Raw genomic sequence first — 20,489 nt, forward strand, 5'->3', positions numbered from 1 at the left:
GCGAGCATGCCTGACTCCCGGCCGCGGCGCCAGACCCGGGGCCGCCGGGGGCGCTCGGCCGCCGAGAGGTGCTCGAAGTTAGGGAAACAAAGAGCGGAGCCGCTGGACGGGGAAGAGCGGGCCGGCGCGCCCGGGGCCTGGGTGCCCGAGGGCGCGAGGGGGCCGCTCGGGACCGGGAGCCACGCCCCGGGGGCCGCCGCGGCGTCGCGTTCCCACGGCCCGGCCCGAGGCCAGCAGGTGTCCCTTCCGAGAGGCCGGCCGGGCCGGGGTCCCAAGGGTTAAGGCGGCCGGCCGCCCCTCCCCCCGGCCTCCCCCGCCCCCTCCCCGGGGCGCGGGGCTCGGGCGCCCAGGCGGGCCGGGGCGGGGCCTGACGTTCGCGGGCGGAGCGAGCCGAGCCGGGCCGGGCGCCGCGCGGCAGACCCGCCAGGCTCCCGTCTCGACCGCCGTCCCCGGAGCTGGAAGATGGCGAAGCCGGGCGCGCGGCCCCGCGGTTCCCGGGGCCCCGCGCCGCTTCTGCTGGCCGGGCTGGCGCTGCTGGGTGCGGTGCGGGCGCGGGCGGCAGCGGGCGGCGGCTTCAGCCTGCACCCGCCCTACTTCAACCTGGCGGAGGGCGCCCGCATCGCCGCCTCCGCCACCTGCGGCGAGGAGGCCCCGGCGCGCGGCGTCCCGCGCCCCACCGAGGACCTGTACTGCAAGTTGGTGGGGGGCCCCGTGGCTGGCGGGGACCCCAACCAGACCATCCAGGTGAGCGCGGGCCGCGGGGCGGGCGGGCCGGGCCGGGGTGGTGGGGACGCCGGCGCGGGGCACGCACCGGGCTCGGACTCCGGAACTCCAGCCCGACTCGGCGAAGAGCCCCAGGGGCCGCGGAGAAGCCAGGTACGGACCGCGGCCCCCGCCGCCCGTCCCTACGCCCCTGTTCCGCCTTTCGGCGGACGGAAGGGACCCCAACTCGGCCCTTCGGGCTCAGCCAGAGAAGTGCGCTTGCCTCCGGGAAGGCGGCACGCAGCGGACCCGGGCGCGGCCGGCACCGCTCGAGTTCGGCGGCGGTGGCTGGCCGGAGGGGAGGGGCTGGTGCCTGGTCCCCGGCGGCCCCAAGTCCTGGGATCCCGACGAGGGCGGGACTTGGCCTCCCCGGCCGGCTGCCTGTGGGATGGGGGCGGACCACTCCGCCTTCCCCCGGGACAGGCTGGAACCTGCTGGCGACGGGATGGGACGGGGATGGGGCGGGAGAGGCCAGAAACAGCTCTCGCTCCCGCGGGTCTGGGGAGTCGGCGGGACTCTCAAGGTGGGAGGGGTACAAACGGAGCGATTTTTAACTGAGGGTGGAACACAGACTGGCTGCCGCTCTGCCTGGGGCGATAGGGTCTGCTCCAGAGGCTCCCTGCCACCCCGTGCTAGGCCCATCCTCCCACCCCTGCCAAACCTGAGGGAGAGGTGGAGGCCCCAAGGCTGTTGTAACCTGAGCCTCAGCCTCCGGGGACTTGCTGCCACCTTCCTGGTAGGAGAGGCTGGGGGAGGGAGGGAGGAGGTAGTTGGAGAGTAGAGTGATGGGACGAGTGAAGGAGGGAGCCTCAGCTGGGGCCCCTTCCCTGCCGCCTGCGCCACCCCACCCCACCCCCCAGGGAGGGAGGAGTGAGAGGGGGCCCTGGTGCAGCAGAGCCATCCGGGACAGAATGTCACCTCCCGCGGGTTCCTGGACCCATGCTCTTCTCAACGCCCTGTACAGCTGAGCAGGAGGTCTCAAGCCCAGGTTTCAGGTGGGGAAACTGAGGTCTGTAAAGCCCCAAAGCCAGACCAGGATCTGGCTGGGGTGAGCGGGGGCGACCTGAGACCCCCCACAGAGGGCCTTAGTGCCTCTGGTGACATCAAAGGGGACAGGTGGAGGGGAGGAGCTTGGGGGGGTTCTCCAAAGCTGCTCAGAGGGCCTGGCTCAGCCCTGGCCACCCCGCCTAGATGCTCAGCTGGGATTCCGCAGCTAATCAGCCCAGGCTCCAAGCCATCGCCCTGTTGGAGAGAGGCTCCCTGTTGCCCACAGGTGCTGCCTGGCTCAGGCCCTTGAGGAGGGGCAGCTGCGTGGATCCCTGAGGGAGGGGCCGTTTATTACCACCTCCTGGTGCTTAAAGGAGCAGCGCAGGAGCTGGTGGCCTGGGGTCAAAGGCCTTCTCCTTAGCTGTGTGGCTCCCCCCCTCCAGCCTCAGGCTCCTCATCTGTAAAATGGGAACAAAACGGGGGCCAGCCTCCCCCGAAATTGTGAACTTGGCTTGAAGGGCCGGGGAAGCTGTCCGTCACACAGTGACCACTTGGCAAGTAGCAGTGGCTGTGCGTTGCAAGCGAGGGGGCCCTGAGTGAGAACTTCAGCCCTGCCCTCCCAGCTCACAGTCTAGCAAGTTAGAGCTGAAGCGTCTCTTTGAAACTCTGTAGCGCTCAGCCATTGCACCCCTGTGCTGAGGCTGCCAGGGCAGAAAGACCAGCCAGAAAGACTGAAGGCCAACCTTAGTCAAGTTGCTGGACCCACTGGAGCCTCTGCCCTGTCCTCTTGGGGGATGGGATCTGCTCACCGCCCTGGCTTCCCGTTGGGTTGGTGTTTGGGCCTTGCCCACGGACGCTGGAGCTGAGTGGCCAGGCGCACCTCTCTGTCCCAAGGGCCCAGTGTCGTGGGTGGGTCAGGGAGGACGTGAGCCCAAGGCTGCAGGCCAGCAGCTCCCAGGGCCCCCTGGGGGAGACAGGACAGAAGCTGGCCGGGGGCATGCCGCCCGGGGTGTGGGGTGAGCCCTGCTGGGCATCGGGGCAGCTAGGGCAGGCAGAGGGCATCTTGGGAGTCCGGCCCTGCGACTTCAGGTGGGCATTGGAGGAATTCTGGGCTGGCCCCAGCCCCGCAGGGGAAGTCGGGGGCTCGGCTGCCAGCGTGGTGACTCACTGGGAGGGGAAGTCCTTATCACTGCTCCTTGCTTCCTCGCTGTGTTCCTGGCAGGACCCTCTGCAGCAGAGGGGCGGAGAGAGGCTGCTTGCCCCAGCCCCAGCCGTCAGGCGGAGAGGTCGGCAGTGACCAGGTCACTTAGGGAGTAGAGTCATCTTCCCCTGATTCTCTGGGTGGACATGAGCAGACACGTCCCTTGGCTCCTTTGACCAAGGGAGCCTTCTCTGGAAGGCCCACCCCAGCCAGATGGCCCTACCCACCACCTCTGAGAAGCCTTCCAGCTCCGCCAGGCCCCAGACAGCCCACATGCACGTGCTTAGCGCACCGCTCTCGGCGAGCCTCTCTGAGCCCCTCCTTTGCTCACCCTCTGGCGCCTCCCACAGGTCTGGGAGCCAGAGCCCGGGTTCCAGTTTGGGGTTCAGCATTTTAGCTGGTAGTATGGCCTGCACAGATGGTACCCCTTTTCTGGGTGTCCTCCATTGCTCCAGCCCCTCTGCGTGGCACCTCTGGGTGGTGGCCTCAGGGACGCAGTTAAGAATGAGGCAGGTGCACCTCTCCCCACCCCCCAGGAGGCAGTAAATGGAGAATTGCTAATAGCCAGACAATTGCACATGTCCTGTGGTAGAATAAATAAAGCACAGTGATGGGGCCCCAGTTGTCAGGTCAGCCTCTTGGGTGGTCTGGAGCTCTGGGGTTCTGCTGAGGAGGTGACAGCTGAGCTGGAGGACAAGAGATCAGGGTGCCAAGGCCCCAGGCAGGAACAGGGTAGAGATGGGGTCAGCCAAGGCACCCAGCACGAGGCGTCCTGGGAGGCCACTGGATGGGAGGCTCAGTCTCTCCATCCTGGGCGCACCGTGGAAGCCAGGAGCACATGTGTTCGCGCCATGCATATGTGGAGGCTTGGGGGCTCTCTGTGGCTGCCGGGCCTGGGAGTGGGGCAGGGGATCTCCCACGCTCCCACCTCTGACTCCTAGGACAAGGTCTGGCCCCCTGGGAGGCTGGGAGGGGTGGAGCGGCCGCATTTCCCAGACGTGGCCTCTCTGGGCCTCAAACAATGCCAAGTCCCCGAGGGCCGGGCCGCCTTTGTGTGCAGAGGGACAGCAGGTCTGGTTTCCTCTGGGGTGGGAGGTTGGGCCTCCACTGGGCCAGCAGCCAGGGCCCAGCTCTGCCTCTACGCCCGCCCCCAAAGCTTTCAGCACCTACTCCTCCCCCATGGGGACAGCAGGCCAGAATGATGCTGGGAGCCCCCTCTTTCCCCCTCAGAGGACGGGGCCCCGGCAGGTGGCTGGGCCATGGAGAAGCAGCTGCCAGGCCCCGTGTGGGATCCGTTAATCCTACAGTGGCCGAGGCAGGTGCCAGCATCGCCCCCACTCTTCACACCAGGGCACTGAGGCTCAGCCGCTGCCGTGACCTGGCCCAGTCCCAGGGCTCAGAAGTGGCAGAGGCAGGAGGTCCAGGCCTCGTCTGCTGGCTGCCCATGTGCCTCCACTCTGGGGCCTGTCCCCACAGGCCGCTGAGGTGGCTTAATTCCGCCTCTCTGGAGACCCTAATCCAGATGGCTCTGGGTGAGGGCCTGGTGGGGAGGTTTGGGGGATGAGCTGGTGGAGGTGGGGAGGGGCTCACATCGGGTCTGGGCCTTCTGGCTGTAGCCTCACCTTCCTTCCTCTTTAGGTCCCCCCCAGGCCCCATCCTGCGAGAGCCCTTCTGAAGCCCCCTGTGGTGGCTGGTGGTTGGGGGGCGAGGGTGGGCGAGAAATGTGTGACTTGCCCCTTGACCGGGCTCTTACCCCCTCAGCTCCAGCTACATTGGCCTTCTTGCTGTTTACTCCTTGTTTGCTCCTCCTGCCCCAGGGCCTTTGCACAGCCAGCCCCTCTGCCTGGAGCACACCCCCCCCTTATGGTGTAGGCCTCAGATGCCACCTCCTCAGGGAGGCCCGCCATGTTTTCCCACCTGCAGCGGGTGCCCTGCTCCCTCCTTGCTCTCCTGTTTCCTCTGTAATGGGTGTGACCATGTCTCACATGAACCATATCCCAAGTTGAGAATGTGTATTATTTGCCAGGTGAATGAATGACTGGCGCACAAGGGTATACAGATGGGGGTGCGGCCAGTGATGGGGTGGGAGGGTGACCAGAGGGGTCAGGGGTCCCAGCCCTTCTTGTCCATCTGAACGCCCCCTCCCCTACAGGGCCAGTACTGCGACATCTGCACGGCTGCGAACAGCAACAGGGCACACCCTGTGAGCAACGCCATTGACGGCACGGAACGCTGGTGGCAGAGCCCACCACTGTCGCGTGGCCTGGAGTACAATGAGGTCAACGTCACCCTGGACCTGGGCCAGGTAGGGTCCCTTTTTCGCCCGCTGCAGCCTGACCCCTATGTCCCTGGCCAAAGGGCTCCCCGTGGGGCGAGGACCAGAAGGCGAGGTGTCCACCCAGAATGAGCTTGGGCGGCTGGGCAGAGGCTGGGCACAGACGGGCTGCTGGTGGCAGGCCCACACCGAGGGAGGCGTGGCACCGGGCACCTTCCGTTTGTTTTCTCAGCATCCTCGTGGTGCACAGGGAGAGAGGGGTGCCAGGTGGGGGGCTGACCAGAGGTCACCTGGAGAGTTAGGGTGAGGGGCACTAAGGGGACAAGGCGGAGGTGGGGCTGAAATGTTGTGAGGCCTGGTGTTTACTCTGAGGAATTCCTCTGCAGGGAGCCGGGCTCCACTAGCGGGAGCGGGAGGGGCTCCAGGAATGCAGAGGAGGCCAGAGGAAGTGGACATTCCTAGGATACCTGTGCTACAGAGGCCACCGGGGTTAGGTGTGCCCGCCCAGGCCCCTGCACAGGCAGGGGTGGGGGGTGGGAGCCAGGCGTTTCCCAGTGACAAACGAGCCCCCCTTGGTGGACCTGGGCTGTGTCCCACTCCCCATGTGACATTGTTAGACGCCGGGCCTTGGTATCCTGGCCTGTGAAATGGGCCAACAGTCCTGATGCCTCCTTGGATGGGGTGGGGGACGGGGGGGTAGACGAGGCCGAGCCCAGAAGCGGCCTGCCTGGGAGCTGGGCTACAAGGTCGATCCTGCTAGACCTCGCCTCCACCCCCTTCCCTGTTCGTGGGGCCAGGGAAGGAGCACTAGACCGTGAGTCCAGAGGCCCGAGTCCAGGCCGGCTCTGCCACGGTCCCGGTGCGTGGCCCGGTGGGTCTCTGCTCCTTGCTGAGCCTCCATCCCGCTGTCACATCCCGAGGGTACTCGAGGAGAGGTGGTCAGGCGTCTCCCGTGAGCCTGGCTGGTGGGGCGGGTCCTGCGGGCAGGTTCCGGGGACAGTGTTGGATGCCTCCTGCCCCAGCCCGGAGGCCTGCCGGCCTGGCCTGGTGGGCAGGTGGGCAGTGAGGCTGTGGGTTCGAGTCCCAGTAAGTGGTGCCACGGGTTATCTGTTAGGCCCTGGGAGGGGCAGCGCCTCCCGGGCTGGTGGTGTTGCCTGGCCCAGGTCTGGGTGGGGCTGCGCCGATGATGATGATTTCACTTCAGCTCGCTGGGCTTTCACCGCATGTGTGCTCTCCTTGCCCCCGGAGGCTGGGAGGGACCTCAGCAGCCCTGTGTGCCCCCTGGATGCCCCTCTCTCTGGCGCTGCTACGGGTGTGGGGGGTGTGCGAGGGGGAGGGGGAAGTGCATTCCGCCCCTGCCCCAGGGTTAATCGGGGGAACTTGTGCTGAGCTGCTGGGCCCTTCTCGCCCCTCCTCCCCCGTGGACAAGCCCGGCGGGACTAGGGCAGGGCAAGGGCCCTTGCCGGGCGCACAACGGCCTGGTCTCCGTGACAGCCCCAGGGTGGCCCAGAGCAGGTGGGCACAGTGCCCTCCCGAGGTGCGGTGGACGGGGCCGAGGAGCAGCTCAGGCGGCGCTCAGCTCCCCCTGGCTCTGTGGCCCCTGAGGCTCGGTGTCCATATGTAGGAAAGGGGCCGGCGAGGTGGAGGCAGGCGGCACGTTTGCTTTGTAGACCGGGCCTGGGCCGGGGAGAGGGTTTCACCGTGTACATCCTGCCGCTCCAAGCCGCAGTTTCCCCGACTGTAAAATGACGCAAACGACTTTGTAGACCGGGCCTGGGCCATTTCCAGCCCTGTGGGGGGGGCGGGGGTTGACCCATCCACCCAGCCACCCTTCTTCCTCTCTCCCTGCCTTCCATCCTTCCTTCCCTCTTGCCACCCGCCCGTCCACCAGCCCATCCACCAGCCCACACTTCTTGCCATCTACTCAACCCTCCCTTCTCCCTTCTCTCTTCCTTCCCCCCTTTATTGACTTCCCAAAGCCCCCATCTTGGTTGGGGTGGGAGCTGGTGAGCATGGGGGGTGCCCACCAGTGTGCTTTAGAGCTGGGTGGAGCGGAAGGGCCCAGTTTCCCGCTCTGTGGGCGAGAGAGCTCTCTTTCCGGGGCGTGTTTCTCAGCCACTGTGGAATTTCGGGGAGACTTCCGCATTCACCACCTTCCCTTTCGGAAAAGGAGCCTGTTGCCCCTTCCTCCCTTGGCCACTGTGCGACGACTGGGTCCCTTCAGGGTGCCCTGCTCACGGGGGTCGGGGACAGAGACCAGGTCCTGCGTTGGCCGGGGAGCCCCACGTGGGGTAGGCGGTAGGGGAGGACGGAGGTGGCACGGGCTGGAGCACCGGGCGGGAGGCGTCGTGGAGGAGCGGGCCCGACTTGTCCAGCTGGCCCGCAGCTGCGTGGCCTTGTCCACACAGGCCCCAGGGTCTGTGTCCTCAGGTGCCCCCAGGTCTGGTGCCGGCAGCAGCTGGACCCCGCAGTCACACTGAGGATGTCCCCAGGCAGGGCAGGAGCCTCTGAGCACACTCCCTGGGGCGGATGGGGAGAGAAGCCGAGTGGGAGGGGCCTGGCTAAGCTAGTTCAACCCCGGGGGCTCCCGTGCTTTGGGGCTGGGCCGTCTCTTGAGGTGCAGGTCCTGGGGTGGGGCTGGGGCTTCTGTGAGGAAGCGGGCTGAGTGGGCCGTGGGGCTGGGCACTCCCAGTGCAGCGGCTGCCAGGGGCCTTTGTTCTGGGAGCTGGGGCGGATGCCCCGGGAAAGTGGGGCGGGGCGGGGTGGGGCGATGGGAGCAGCTGGCCCTGGGCATCAGGAGGACTTCCTGCCCCCGGGAGGACAGAGAGGGCTGCGTGCAGCTCCTCCTTGCCCCTGGGCGGGGGGGCGGGGGCTGGCGGGGCCTGGTCCCTGTGGCGTCCGCCTGTGCTGGGGCCTCGGCAGCCTGCTCTCGCTTCCGGTCACACCTCGTCCTGTTCTGACCTTCCCCATTCCAGGGCGGGTGCGGGCCGTCGGACCCTCTTCCCCCCATTTTGCAGATGGAGAACCAGGCCCCAGGAGCAGAGACCCGGTGGGAAGGGCATGGAGAGGTCTAGGCCTTTGCTCTTGCCCTGCTGACCGTGTGGGTCTCGGCCAGGAACCCTCCGACCTGAGAGAACTGAGCTGTAGGGCTGAGGTTGGCGGGCTGCTGGCCTCGGAAGGGGGTCTCCAGAGCGGGAAGTCTCCACGGCTGGTGATGAGGCCCAGCAGTGGCCTGGCCTCCAGGGGGGCGCAGCGGGTTCTTGCTTCTCTCCTGTGTCCTGCCTGCCTGAGGCTCCCCATCGCCGAGCCTCACCTGTCCTCGTAGCCCGGGGGTCTTAAGGAGCCGGGCAGGGTTAGGGCTGGCCCCGGGCGGCGTCCCCCACCCTCTCCAGACACCCGCTTCCCGGCCTGGCCGTGGGGAGGGGCTCACCCCGGCAGCCCCCGCCCCTCACCTGCGGGCCGCAGCCCTTATTCCCTAGATGCAGGTGAGGAATGCAGATCCCCTGCCACCCGTGGGCTGTGTTTTCTCCTGGGTGGGGTGGCCCCTTGTCCCGGCCCTGAGAGGCCGGCACTGGAGGGGAGTGGCCTGGAGACCAGGTTTGGGGGTGCAGCAGGGGGCGGAGGGGGTGAGGTGCAGAGCGGGGCTGGGGGAGTTGGGTGTGAGGCCAGAAAGTGTTGGTTGGGGAACTCTAGAAATGCCAGGGTTGGGGGTCTGCCCTCCCTGGGGGACAGCGGGGAGGCGGGGGGGGGCGCCAGCTGCCCCCCACCGCGTAGGGGTGTGCACAGCACCTGGGGAGACAGCACCAGTGTGGAGGAGAGGCTGGGCTTGGCAGGGCCAGGCCGTCTGTGCCTTGGTTCCCTCCTCTAGGTGCGGGCGCAGAGAGCACCTGCTGGGGCCTTGGCGCTGCGCTGAGGGCCCCGGACGTGCTGGCTGATTTGCGGCCGGGATGCCCTGTGCAGGTCCGCCCTGCCCGCCCCGGTTCTGGGCCATGCACCCTCCAAGCTGGCCCGCTCGGGGCTCCCTGGGCAGGCCTCCTGGTCCTGGCATGCCCGCCGGTCTGTTGGGTTATGAGGTCATGGTCACTGGCCTGGCTGTCCAGACCTAGCTGGGCGCTCGGCCATGTGGCCAGTGCCCCAGGAGGGTCAGCTGGTGGCCCGAGGGAAGCGGCAGGAAGTGTGGCTGGGCTGGCCAGGCTCTGGCTGCAGGGCCCGGCAGCCGGGACAGGTGCAGGGCTGGGCCGGAGGTGGCCCCTTGAGCTGGGCTCCCGCGGAGGAGAGGGTGGGGCGTCCAGGATGGCCTCCCCGCCGAGCGTCCTTGGGCCAACACAGGCCCCACCTCTCCTCGTGGGAACCACGAGACCCTGCCTCTCTCTGCTTGTTGCTTTGCTCAGAGGACACGGGGCCAGAGGGGCCACCCGTGCCCGGGGCTGGGGGCCGTTCGTCCTCAGTGCCCTGGCCATCCTGGCATACTCGTCTGCTCACGCTGGGCACACACAGACACCCCTGCCACCCCACACTGACTCCCCCAGGCTCTGGTGGCCCCCAAGGCTTCTGTCCTCTGTCTGCAATTTTTTTTTTTTTTTTTTTGGCCGCGTTAGGTGTTGCGCGGGCTTTCTCTAGTTGCGGCGAGCGGAGGCTACTCTTCGATGTATTGCGCGGGCCCCTCATTGCAGCGGCCCCTCTTGTGGAGCACGGGCTCTAGGCGCACGGGCCTCAGCAGTTGTGGCTCGTGGGCTCCAGAACGCAGGCTCAGTAGTTGTGGCACACGGGCTTAGCCGCTCTGCGGCATGTGGGATCCTCCCGGACCAGGGCTCGAACACGTGTCGCCTGCATTGGCAGGCGGATTCCTAACCACTGCGCCACCAGGGAAGCCCCCTCTGTCTGCTTTTAAACAAACACCATGGCATTGGCTTCTGGCCACACAGCTCACACCTGAGGCTAAACTGTTTGGGTGTCGGGGTCCCCGTGGGATAAACTCCACTTCCTGCGGCCTGGGACTGCCAATCTGGCCTGACCTGGGCCAGGCTGCAGGGAGGATGCAGTGGGGGCAGGGCCTAAAAACCCCCCTTCAAGGCCGGGGGCCCAAGACAGCCCCTGGGCGGTCGGGGGGTGGTCTCTGAATCCCCCCAGGCCCAGCTCCGTTGAGGTGCTGGGCCGCATGGGCATTTGCCCTTCACTTTAGCTGGTGAGCTCCTGCAGAGCCGTCGGAGCCCTTCCACCCCTACCCAGCCCCTGAAAGTCCCCCTGCTCTGCTCCACACACCTGTGTGTTGGGCTCCCAGCCCCGCAGTCAGGGTCCCTGGGGCCTGTGCCTGCCCTCTCTACATTTCAACGTTTTATTTTTCTTTCCAGCAGTGGCACTTCCACTCTGGGAGTTGCATCCACATGTGGCCTGTTTTCAGGCTCCCGTTGTGTGGGTGGCCGTTCTTATTTACCCAGCTGGGGGCCTGAGTAGACACGCCTGCCCGGCCGGCCCCCCTGCTGCGGCGTTCCTCTTTATCAAGGCTTCCAGATGGGGTCTCTGCAGAGAGGGCAAACCTGGGGGTGCCGGGTCAACTGGATTCAGCACACAGGGCCCTGAAGGCCGGCCCAGCAGTCTGGGGTGGGGGGTCCAGGAGGGTGGGGAGCTGGCCCGGGTGCCTCGTCTAGGAGGGGCTTCCTGCTGCCGCCCAGCCATGGCCCGGGACCCTGGCCCATCCCCGGGAATCGGCCCGGGGCCCTGCTTCCTGTGGGGCCAGGGCTGAGTCACAGGCTGCCTGGTGATTCATGCTGCCTGGCCCAGCGGTTGGGGGCTGGGCCCCTCCTTCCCCAGGCAGGGGCACAGGGCCTGGGTCTCCCCAGCCCCGAGATGGGCCAGGGCAGAGGGGGCGCGCGCTGGCCCTGGTGATCTTGTGCTCCCAGGGGCTCCCGCCTCAGCCCAATCCCTTGGACGTGGGTGTCTGAGCCCAGGAGGCTGCTGACCAGCTGTCACCTCGTGCACCCTCGTCCCTGGGGCTACAGAGACCCTCACGGGGTCTGCAGCACCGGGCTCCTCTCTAGCCCTCCCTGTATCTCCTGACTCCAGCCCCGCCCACGTTCCCACGTTCGCTCCCCTCCCTGCACCTCCGCCTCTGGGCACCAGTGTGTGCGGTGTGGCTCTGGGCGGTGTCTCTGCAGCGTCCCTGCCCGGCGGCTGCCAGCTTCTGCTGGCCTCTTCCCTTTCAAGACTTTCAGAGCCTTCATACCATTTTCGAAGGGCCTGAACCCTAAGCCCTGGTCTCCGACTTCCGCTGTGTTTGTCTCACTGCCTCATGCCCCCCCGGGGCCCCCAGCTCTGGCCCCAGGGCTCTGCAGCCTCCTGCCACCCCCCCCACCCCCCCCCCGCCAGGCGGCGGTCACGGGGCGGATCCCCTCCCGGTGAGCCCTGGCCCTCCGAGGTCAGGCTGCATGTGGGGGCCGTCAGGGGAGCCGTGGCCGAGAGGCGGGTCCGGCTGCCGGCCTGGAGACGTGCCTGCCCCAGAATAGCCAGATTTTTAAAAATAACTCAGGAGGCTTTTGTTTGGCTTTTGCTTTAAAAGACTGTTTTTCCTTTTGCACAGAACTCTGTAGCAGCGGGAAAGGTCAGCCGGCGTTGGCAGCCGAGTGGAGCCGAGCGGGCAGGGGTGGCATGGGGGGGGCCGTGTCCAGGGAGGCCAGGGGTCTGCTGCCGCCCCCGGGTCACGCCCAGGGTGGCTGTGTGGTCCTGGGAACCGGGACCAGGTCGGGGACAGATGGGGAGAGCTGAGTGCATGCCTTCCCGTCACTCCAGCCTGGGCCAGGGCCCCTGTGTGACAGCCAGATGACCAGGTGGACAGATGGACAGGTGGACAGAAGGCAAGGGTCTTCCTTGGAGCGCACCCAGCGTGCCGGCCTGGGGGCGGAAGTTTCCATACTGCCCGTGTCCCGCCCGTCAGCATCTCCGAGTCAGTGTTTGTGCAAGTGCTCTCAGCTGGGAAAAATGCGACTGGCCTGTCGACCTGGGGGAGGGACAGAGCTGGCCAGCGGAGGGTACAGCCTGGTGGCCTCGCTCAGGGAAAGGCGGGGGTGGGCCCCAGGGGGCTTGGCGGGAGGCTTTAATCTCCTTGGGGGCCTTCAGTGCGGGCTGTGCTGCCGCCCCTAGAGCAGCACCGCACACCCAGGCCCCCCACGCCGCCATGCCCCCCTTTCTCACGAAGACCCCTCCTGGCACAGGGGCCATCTGAGATCCCCAGGGCTCCCTCGAATGCCTGAGAGTTGGCCAAAGTGCCTGCCGGGTGTAGGGTCCATCCCCCCAGAGGCTTGAGCCCCTCCCCTGATTGGGCAGGGCCAAGTGGAAGATGACCTCAAGGCCTGGCAGCGGGTGAATAGGCCCTAATTCCCCCCCCAACACCCAGGGAAAGGCCATTCTTGGCCTGACTTGGGCTGCTCCCTGTAAACTCCAGACCTTCCGGGAAGGGCAGGACTCAGAATGGGCGTGTCTCAGGGTCCCAGGAAGTTATGCCCCCTGCCCCCCCCGCCCCCCCCCCCCGCCACGCCTGGATTCTTAGCGGGCTGGCCTCCTGAGGGATGGGGCCATGAGGTGTCCAGGCTCCCCCCACTGTCCCTCGAGGGGGTCGTCTCAGCGGCTTCAGGCTGACCAGGGGTGGGGGTGACTGTGCGCCTTGGGCGGCCCTGGAGGGGTCCCCCGCTCTGCCCCACGTGGCCATGGGCTCGGGGCCTGGCTGGCTGACCGAAGATCAGCTGGTCCGGGGCAGAAGTCCAGAGCAGTGGACACCAGAAGGGAACCTGCTCCCCTGGGCTGGGCTGGGCTGGGCCCCACTGAGGGTATCGCAGGTTCCATAGTCCTTGCAGCCGTACTATTAAAACTCGGCGGCTATGGCATACTACGAATCACACTCCTGCTCAACCCGCTGACAGAACTTATAGCCTATCCATTTCTAATGCTCTCCCTATGAGGAATAATTATAACTAGTTCAATCTGCCTACGTCAAACAGACCTAAAATCACTCATCGCATACTCCTCAGTCAGCCACATAGCGCTCGTCATCACAGGCATCCTCATCCAAACCCCCTGAAGCTACATAGGGGCCAGGCGTGACGTTGCCCTCAAGGCTGGTGGACAGTTCAGAGCCCACCTAGGGGTGCCCCTGTGAGCAGGTCTGGCACGGGGGTGTGGGCTGGGGGTCTCCAAGGGGGGCGCAGGCGCCGTCCACGGATGGCGTGCTCACTAGCTGTGTCTCTGCCCCTCATCTGGGGCCCCCGCTCTCCCCGTGTGCAGGGTGGGTGCCCAAGTCTCCCACTGGCCCTGCCCGGCTTTCCTTGGAGCCCAAACTTCACGCACAGAGACCAGCCTGGACGACGGCCCCGTCTGCGGCTTTGGGGCGGGGGAGGGCTTCACTGGCCCTCAGAGCTGTTGAGGTCTGGAAACCACAATCCCTGCCCCGCGGCCACCACGTGGGGCAGGCTGAGGCTGGGTGCGCACCAGGGTGCTACCCCCAGAGGTGTGTGTGGGGGTGCCCAGCCAATGTGTGCTCTGCCCACGTGCCCACCCTCTCCGGGGTCTCGGTGGCCCATCATCGAGGCCACAGGCAGGGCAGGTGCTTCTGCCTGAGCCCATGGGCTGTTCTCAGGGGCCCCAGAGCCCTTTGCTCGGGCCTGTGCCAGGTGGGGCTGGGGGCCCCAAGGCTAGGACCTGCCAGGCTGCAGGGCCAGGGGGCAGTCAGCCAAGGAGGGGCCCCACCAAGCCCCCAGGGGCACAGGACATGCGGGCATCCAGGGATGCTGACCTCTGGCCAGGAGGAGAAGAGAGACGAGGGATAGGCCCCTCCCTGGGAGCGAGGTCAGGCCGAGACCCAGGGAGAGAGCAGCAGGTGGGCCCTGGGGGGTTTTGGAGGCCTCTGGAAGAGCAGTCTCCCCGCTGCCTGGCCAGGTGCTCCCCCGACAGGCCGGGGCTGGGTTGGCAGGGTTTCCCGGCGCCAGCTTTGGGAGGGCCCGTTTTCGTCTGTCTCCCCACTGGGGGCCCCTGACAGCGGCAGGCAGAGGCTGGGCCCTGGTTGCTCCATGCTGGCTGCCCCTGCAGGCCGGTCAGCGGGTGAAACGGGCGGGCCCTCAGTTGGCTCTGAAGGTGATGGGGGCGGTGACCAGGGTGAGGCCGTGACGGGGGCCCCCATCCCAGGACAGGGGTTCACTGGCCTGCTGTGCGAGGAGGCCAGGCTCCTGGGAGCTTGGGACACTGTCTGGCCATCTTCCCAGGCCGGCCACCGGAGCTCTGGGGACAGTGGGATGAGCTCCTGCCTCGGCCTTGCCCAGCCCCACCGCCCGGGCCCGGGAGACAGGCTGCCCGCGCATGCCCCGTCTGACTCCGGTCCCCGTCAGGCCTGTGTGCAGCCTCACAGCAGAGTTCTCCAAGCTCCTGGGGTGGGGCTGGGGAGGCAGGCGGGGCTGGGCCCTAAGGCACCCCCAGGCCCAAGAGGGGAGCCCTCCGGACATGCTGGGTTCCGCCGGTCGCCTCTGTGTCCTGGTGCGGGCCTCAGTGGCCGGCCAGTGAGCGAGGGGCTGTCCCCGAGCCAGCTGGCCCTCTCACCTGGGTGTGCCTGGCCCTTGAGGGCAAACACACAGATGTCCACTGTGAGCCCCGCCTCACGGCGCGGGGCTGGCCCTCCAGGTATGGGGGGGCCCGGGCGGCATGGAAGGGGTATCTCAGGGGCGTCCATACACTCACCGCCCTGCAGGTTTTCCACGTGGCCTACGTGCTCATCAAGTTTGCCAACGCCCCTCGGCCAGACATTTGGGTGCTAGAACGGTCCACGGACTTCGGCCACACCTACCAGCCATGGCAGTATTTCGCCTGTGAGTCTCCCGGGGCCAGGGGTGTCCCCTGGGGTGGGCCGCACGCTCTCTCAGGGTCTCCGGACAGCAGGCCTGCCCTCACGCCCGGCTTGTGTGTGGGTCAGGGCTGTCGGGTGCATGTCCCCGAAGGCTGGTGGGGGTTCAGTGGCTTGTGTCCCTGAAGCGGGCATGGCTGGGTCCAGGGGCCCTTGGAGTCTCTCGTGCCATCTCCAGGTTCGCTCTGGACTGGCCTTATGCTCCGGCAGCTCCTGAGGTGACAGAGGCGGCCAGCTTAGCTGCCCGGTCAGGAGAGCACGGGAGCCCTGCACCCCTGCTCACTGGCCGGCCGTTCCATGTGCCACCCTGACCAATCATGTCGATGGGGATGCTTCGATTGGGCGGGCCTGGGACACATGTCCCCCCAGACTCCAAGGCCCAAGAGTGAGTGCAGGGCGGTCAGTCCTATAAAGGACAGTCAGGAACGGTCCCCCAAGGATGGGGATGGCAAGGGCCACCCAGGGGACGCACTTGTTCTCCGCAGAGAGAGGGAGAGGCAAGGCAGTCCGGGCTCGGAGCGGGGGTCAGGCTGAGCCCGGGCCTTGCTCCCCTGCGGAGCTCGAGCTCGTCCTCCCAAGTGCCACAGTCTTCGACAAAGCCTCGCGGGTAGGTGGCGTCCCGCCTTGTGGTTGATGCTGCCTCCCGGTTGAGGCCGTGAGGCTCCGGGGAAGTCCGGGCACGCAGGGCAGCAGGCTGCTGCCGTCGGGCCTCCTCCCCCCTCACCCTCCGGCGGTTCCCGCAGCCTCCAAAAGGGACTGCCTGGAGCGGTTCGGGCCGCGGACACTGGAGCGCATCTTGGGGGACGACGACGTCATCTGCAGCACCGAGTATTCGAGGATTGTGCCCCTGGAGAATGGCGAGGTGGGCGGTGCGGTGCGGGAAGGGGCTGCGGCGGGGCGGTCCCTGACGAAGCCACGCCCACGTCTGACCCGTGCCCCTCCGCAGATCGTGGTGTCCCTGGTGAACGGGCGCCCAGGGGCCATGAACTTCTCCTACTCGCCGCTGCTGCGTGATTTCACCAAAGCTACCAACATCCGCCTGCGCTTCCTGCGCACCAACACGCTGCTGGGCCACCTCATGGGCAAGGCGCTGCGGGACCCCACGGTCACCCGCAGGGTGAGCAGGCAGGCGGGGCTTTGGGGGCGGATGTGGGCGGGGCCCCGTGGGCTCGGGGCGGATGTGGGCGGGGCCACGTGGGCTCGGGGCTGGTGTGGGCGGGGCCCCGTGGGCTCGAGCTTGGGAAATGGGGGCAGGTGTGGGCGGACGCTGACTTACTCGGGCGGGCGCAGTACTATTACAGCATCAAGGACATCAGCATCGGCGGCCGCTGCGTCTGCCACGGGCACGCGGATGTCTGTGACGCCAAAGACCCCACAGACCCCTTCAGGTGAGACCCGTAGCTCCCTGCCCAGCCTGAAGGAGAGGAGGCCTGGTTCCATTGCCTATCATGTCCCCCGCCCTTGTGACCTGCACTGGCCCCTCACTGCTTGGCCTCAGTTTCCCCGTGTGCCCTGTGAGGTGGAAGGGCAGTGCCTGGAGCCTGGCTTGGGCCTGTTTGCCCTGCTGCCGGCAGAGGTGGAGTCTTGCCTGGACCTGCAAGCCAGCTGCCCCCCGCAGAAGCCCCCTGCCCCGTGCAGGGGAGTCAGTGAGAGAGGTAATCCGCCTGAGGCTGCATGTTTCTGTTCTCTGGGATAGGGGAAGCTCCCCCGCCCTCCTTGAGAACACACACGGTAACACTCCCTGCTGCCCCCAGCCGTGATCACACCCCATCACAGGCAGGGGCCAAGGCGCAGGACAGAGAGTAGCCCAGAGACCCCCATCTGACATGCCCAGTGCTCCTGCAGCTGGGACAGCTGAGGGCTCTGAGCCCCACCTGGAGTCAGCCAATAAGGCAGGGCCCAGGAATCTTCATCTTTAACAAGCTGCCACCAGATGCCACTTGCTTAAGTGGCTCCAGCTGCCCTCAATTCAGCGGTGAGCGCCCAGCTCAGTTATCTGAGCCGCCTCTCCTCCTGGCTCGCGGCCTCGGCGGCGGGGTTCGTTCATTTGCTCTTTCCTCCCTCCCTCCTTTTTCCCTTCACTCTTTCCTTCTTTCCTCCCTCCCTTCCCTCCTCCTTTCCTTCCTTGCTTCCATCCGTCAGCCGTTGTGTGTGTGGCGCTCACACATGCTGCCGCAGGAGCACCTGTTCTGGGCAGGCCTGTGCCCAGCGCAGAGGTCCCGGTGGGGCTGAGTGCGTTGGGGGTCTTAAAGCAGGTCCAGGGCTGGACAGGAGGTGCTGGGAGAGGAAGCAGAGCCTGTGATGGGGAGCCCGTGACCAGGCTCCCCCCGCCCCCGCCCCCGAGGGGCACCTCCAGCAGGGTCTCCGTCCCTCTCCCCCCACCCCCCGACCCTGGAAGCTCTCTCCCACCGCCGTCGCCACGGCCATCGTTCTGAGTGCTGACTACCTGCCCAGTCTGTACTGAGCTCCCCATTCGTTCTCCCCCATTCCTTGGTTTGGAAGTTAACATGTTTTGTGTCTATTGGTGTTTTAGTTGAGTCAGGCTAACAAAATGCCAGAGGCTGGGTGACTTACAAACGACAGAGATTTACTTCTTGCAGTTCTGGAGGCTGCTGAGAGCCCCCTTTCCTAGTTCATAGATGGCTGTCTTCTGGCTGTGTCCTCACAGTGGGGAAGGGGTGAGGGAGTTCTCAGGGGTCTTCTTATAAGGATGCTAGTCCCATTGACGAGGGCTCTACCCTCATGACCTAATCACCTCCCAAAGGCCCTGCCTCCAAACACCATGGCTTTCGGGGTTGGATTTCACATGTGAATTTTGGGGGGACACGAACATTCGGTCTGTGGCAATTGGTGATCACCCGTACATTTCTTTTCTAGTTCTGTTGATTGCAGTGGTAGCCGTCCCTCTTCAACAGGCATACTTGACCTTGCCAAATGCAGATTTAACTAGTTGTCTCCCTGATGACCCAGGGCCCCAGAACACTAACCCCAGGCACGGCATCTGCACCCAGCAATGGATCCATCACCTTGACTGCCAGTTCCTTTTCTCTGCCCTTCCTTGGCTCCCAGTGCATCCCTGGGGACTCGGTTTCCTTTTCCTTTAGTACTTTCCATGAGAGTCTGTTAGTCATTGAATGGCTGTTGTGCCCTCACTCTTAGGTGATAGTTTAGCTGGCTGTAGAATTCCTGGTTGATGGCTGGCCGTGTCTCTCAACACTTGGGAAATGTCATTTCAGTCTCTTGGCGTCTTTCAGTGGTTGGGAGAGTCTGCTGTCTTCTGCACCGTGGTCCCTCTGTGGGGTTTATGCCTCTTCTAGGTGTTTCTGTGATCTTGCCTCAGTGCTCTGCAGGTTTACTCTGCGTTGTTGAGTAGTGGACATGTTTCCTGTTGCTCAAGGGTTGTGCTTTTTGAATTTAAAAATACGTGTCTTTGTTACTTCAGGACCATGTTTGGTCGTTGGCCCTCTAGGACTCTCAGCTCTCCCCTCGTTCCCTCTTTTCTCTTTCTGGAATTCCTGTTATACAGGTGGGAACGTGGGTGGTTTCCTTCGGTCTCGGGACTTCTTGTATTCCCACCGCTGCCTCCTGAGCTGCTCCCTGGATGGCTTCTTCAGTTCATTGAATCTCTCTTCAGCTGTGTCTGATCTGCTGTGTAGCCCGTCCTTTGAGTCTTTAATTTCAATCATTTTATTTTTCATTTATAGAAGTTCTGATTGGTTCTTTGGTCACACCTGCCTCTTATTCATAGCATTGTGGTTTTTTATTATGTCTTAGATTCTTTTGGTTATAATCTTTAAACAGTCTCTTTTTATGGTTTCTACTCAATTGCTCCATTAAGTGACGCTCGTGGGGTGCAGCCCTGCTCTTGGTTGCGTCAGGTGACCCTCTTGGGTTGTTTCTCTGCAGGCTCTTCAGCGGGGCTTCATCTGTGCGATGGCCGTGTGACCTGGATTGGGAAGAATCCCTCCCACGTGGTTTTTCAAGGGCTTTTGACAGACACCCCACTTTTTGTTAATTTCTTGGTTTAGGGGTGCCCTATGTAGATTCTTGAAAAACCAAACGCCGGCCACAAGTTCTCGGTTACAGATCCTCGGCGCCTCCTGTGATGACCTCTCTGTGGCAGGTTATTCCTGCTTCCTTCCTGAACACCAAGGAGCAGTGGGGCTGAGTCCTAGAGCCCTGCAGCCCCTCGTGAGGGAGGGGCTAGAGCATGATTTGGAGGTCTGGGTCTCTTCTTCTTGGTCTGGCTCCTGGGGGCTGCTCAGGACCTGCACAGCACTGCAGCTGTGGTGCCGACCCAGGACCGAGGGGCAAACGGCCGGGGGATGGGGCTGTGATTCCTGCTCCCCACCTTGGCTGAGCTGTGGAGGTGTGTGCCGGAGATGGGGTTCTGTACAGTAGGTGGCTGCAACCTCGGTCCTCAGCTGCAGCCAGCTGTCCCCCTGCCCACTGAGCCAACGGGAGCTGCTCTCCAGGACAGCAGGCAGGATTCCAGCTCTCTGACTGGTGTCCACCCCTGGTTGGAAGAGGAAGCTGTTCTTGGCCGCTTGCTCCTGGGGAGGTTCCCTGGATACATGGGGGCGTCTGGCTGAGCCCAGGGCTGCCTGCTGAGCGAGACCTGGGTCTCAGAGCTGGCCCAGGAAAGCCGTAGACTTGGCCTCGGGTCCCGGCTGTGGTGGAGAGGGCATAGCTAAATCCTGAAGGGCCCAGGGCTCCAGGCTGACCTGCGGACAGGGGCCACCCGCGCTGACCACTCAACACCCTGCCTCAGCTCCCACCCTCCGTGAAGGCCCTGCACAGCCCCGCCTTTCTTGTGTCCCTGTGGGTCCACGGTGGGTCTGAGCACTTTCTGTGCCCGCCTGCCCCCCACAGGCTGCAGTGCGCCTGCCAGCACAACACGTGTGGGAGCTCCTGTGACCGCTGCTGCCCCGGCTTCAACCAGCAGCCGTGGAAGCCGGCAACCACGGATAGCGCCAACGAGTGCCAGTGTGAGTGTCCCCGCACGTGCTCACATGCCAGCGCGGCGCTCACACACGCGCACACGGCGCGCGCACACGTTCACACAGGCTCTCGCGCGCACCTGCTGACACCCACACAGTACGCTGACACACACACGTTCACACGCACACTCGATGCTCAGGTACACACGTGCTTGCATACACTTCCGTGTATGTGTGCACGTGTGCTAACGATACGTACACGCCTCGCGCGTTCACACGCTCAAACACGCCCACACGTGTGCTGTTGGCTCACGGGCAGCGTGGCACGTTCTGTACCCTGAGCCAGGCCACGTTTGGGGTCACCTGTGGCTTGCGGGACGTGTCCCAGGGGTCCCAGTCGGGCGGGGTCACGGAGGTGACCCTGCTGACAGCTGAGCCCCCGCT

At 65.2% G+C, this 20,489-nt stretch overlaps 1 protein-coding gene across 1 annotated transcript in view; it reads left to right on the forward strand.

Moving 5' to 3' along the window:
* The first annotated feature begins 415 nt into the window (after window positions 1-415).
* Window positions 416-20,489, forward strand: part of LAMA5 (laminin subunit alpha 5) — a 51,935-nt gene continuing 31,861 nt past the window's right edge. Inside the window, exons 1-7 of the mRNA XM_059036606.2 lie at window positions 416-744; window positions 5,103-5,255; window positions 14,953-15,070; window positions 15,849-15,967; window positions 16,052-16,222; window positions 16,396-16,493; window positions 19,978-20,093. Coding sequence (XP_058892589.1) covers window positions 463-744; window positions 5,103-5,255; window positions 14,953-15,070; window positions 15,849-15,967; window positions 16,052-16,222; window positions 16,396-16,493; window positions 19,978-20,093 — 1,057 coding nt within the window. The 5' untranslated portion in view covers window positions 416-462. The remainder of the gene's footprint in view (window positions 745-5,102; window positions 5,256-14,952; window positions 15,071-15,848; window positions 15,968-16,051; window positions 16,223-16,395; window positions 16,494-19,977; window positions 20,094-20,489) is intronic.

Source organism: Kogia breviceps, chromosome 14, assembly GCF_026419965.1.
Source record: "Kogia breviceps isolate mKogBre1 chromosome 14, mKogBre1 haplotype 1, whole genome shotgun sequence".
NCBI classification, from domain to species: domain Eukaryota; kingdom Metazoa; phylum Chordata; class Mammalia; order Artiodactyla; family Physeteridae; genus Kogia; species Kogia breviceps.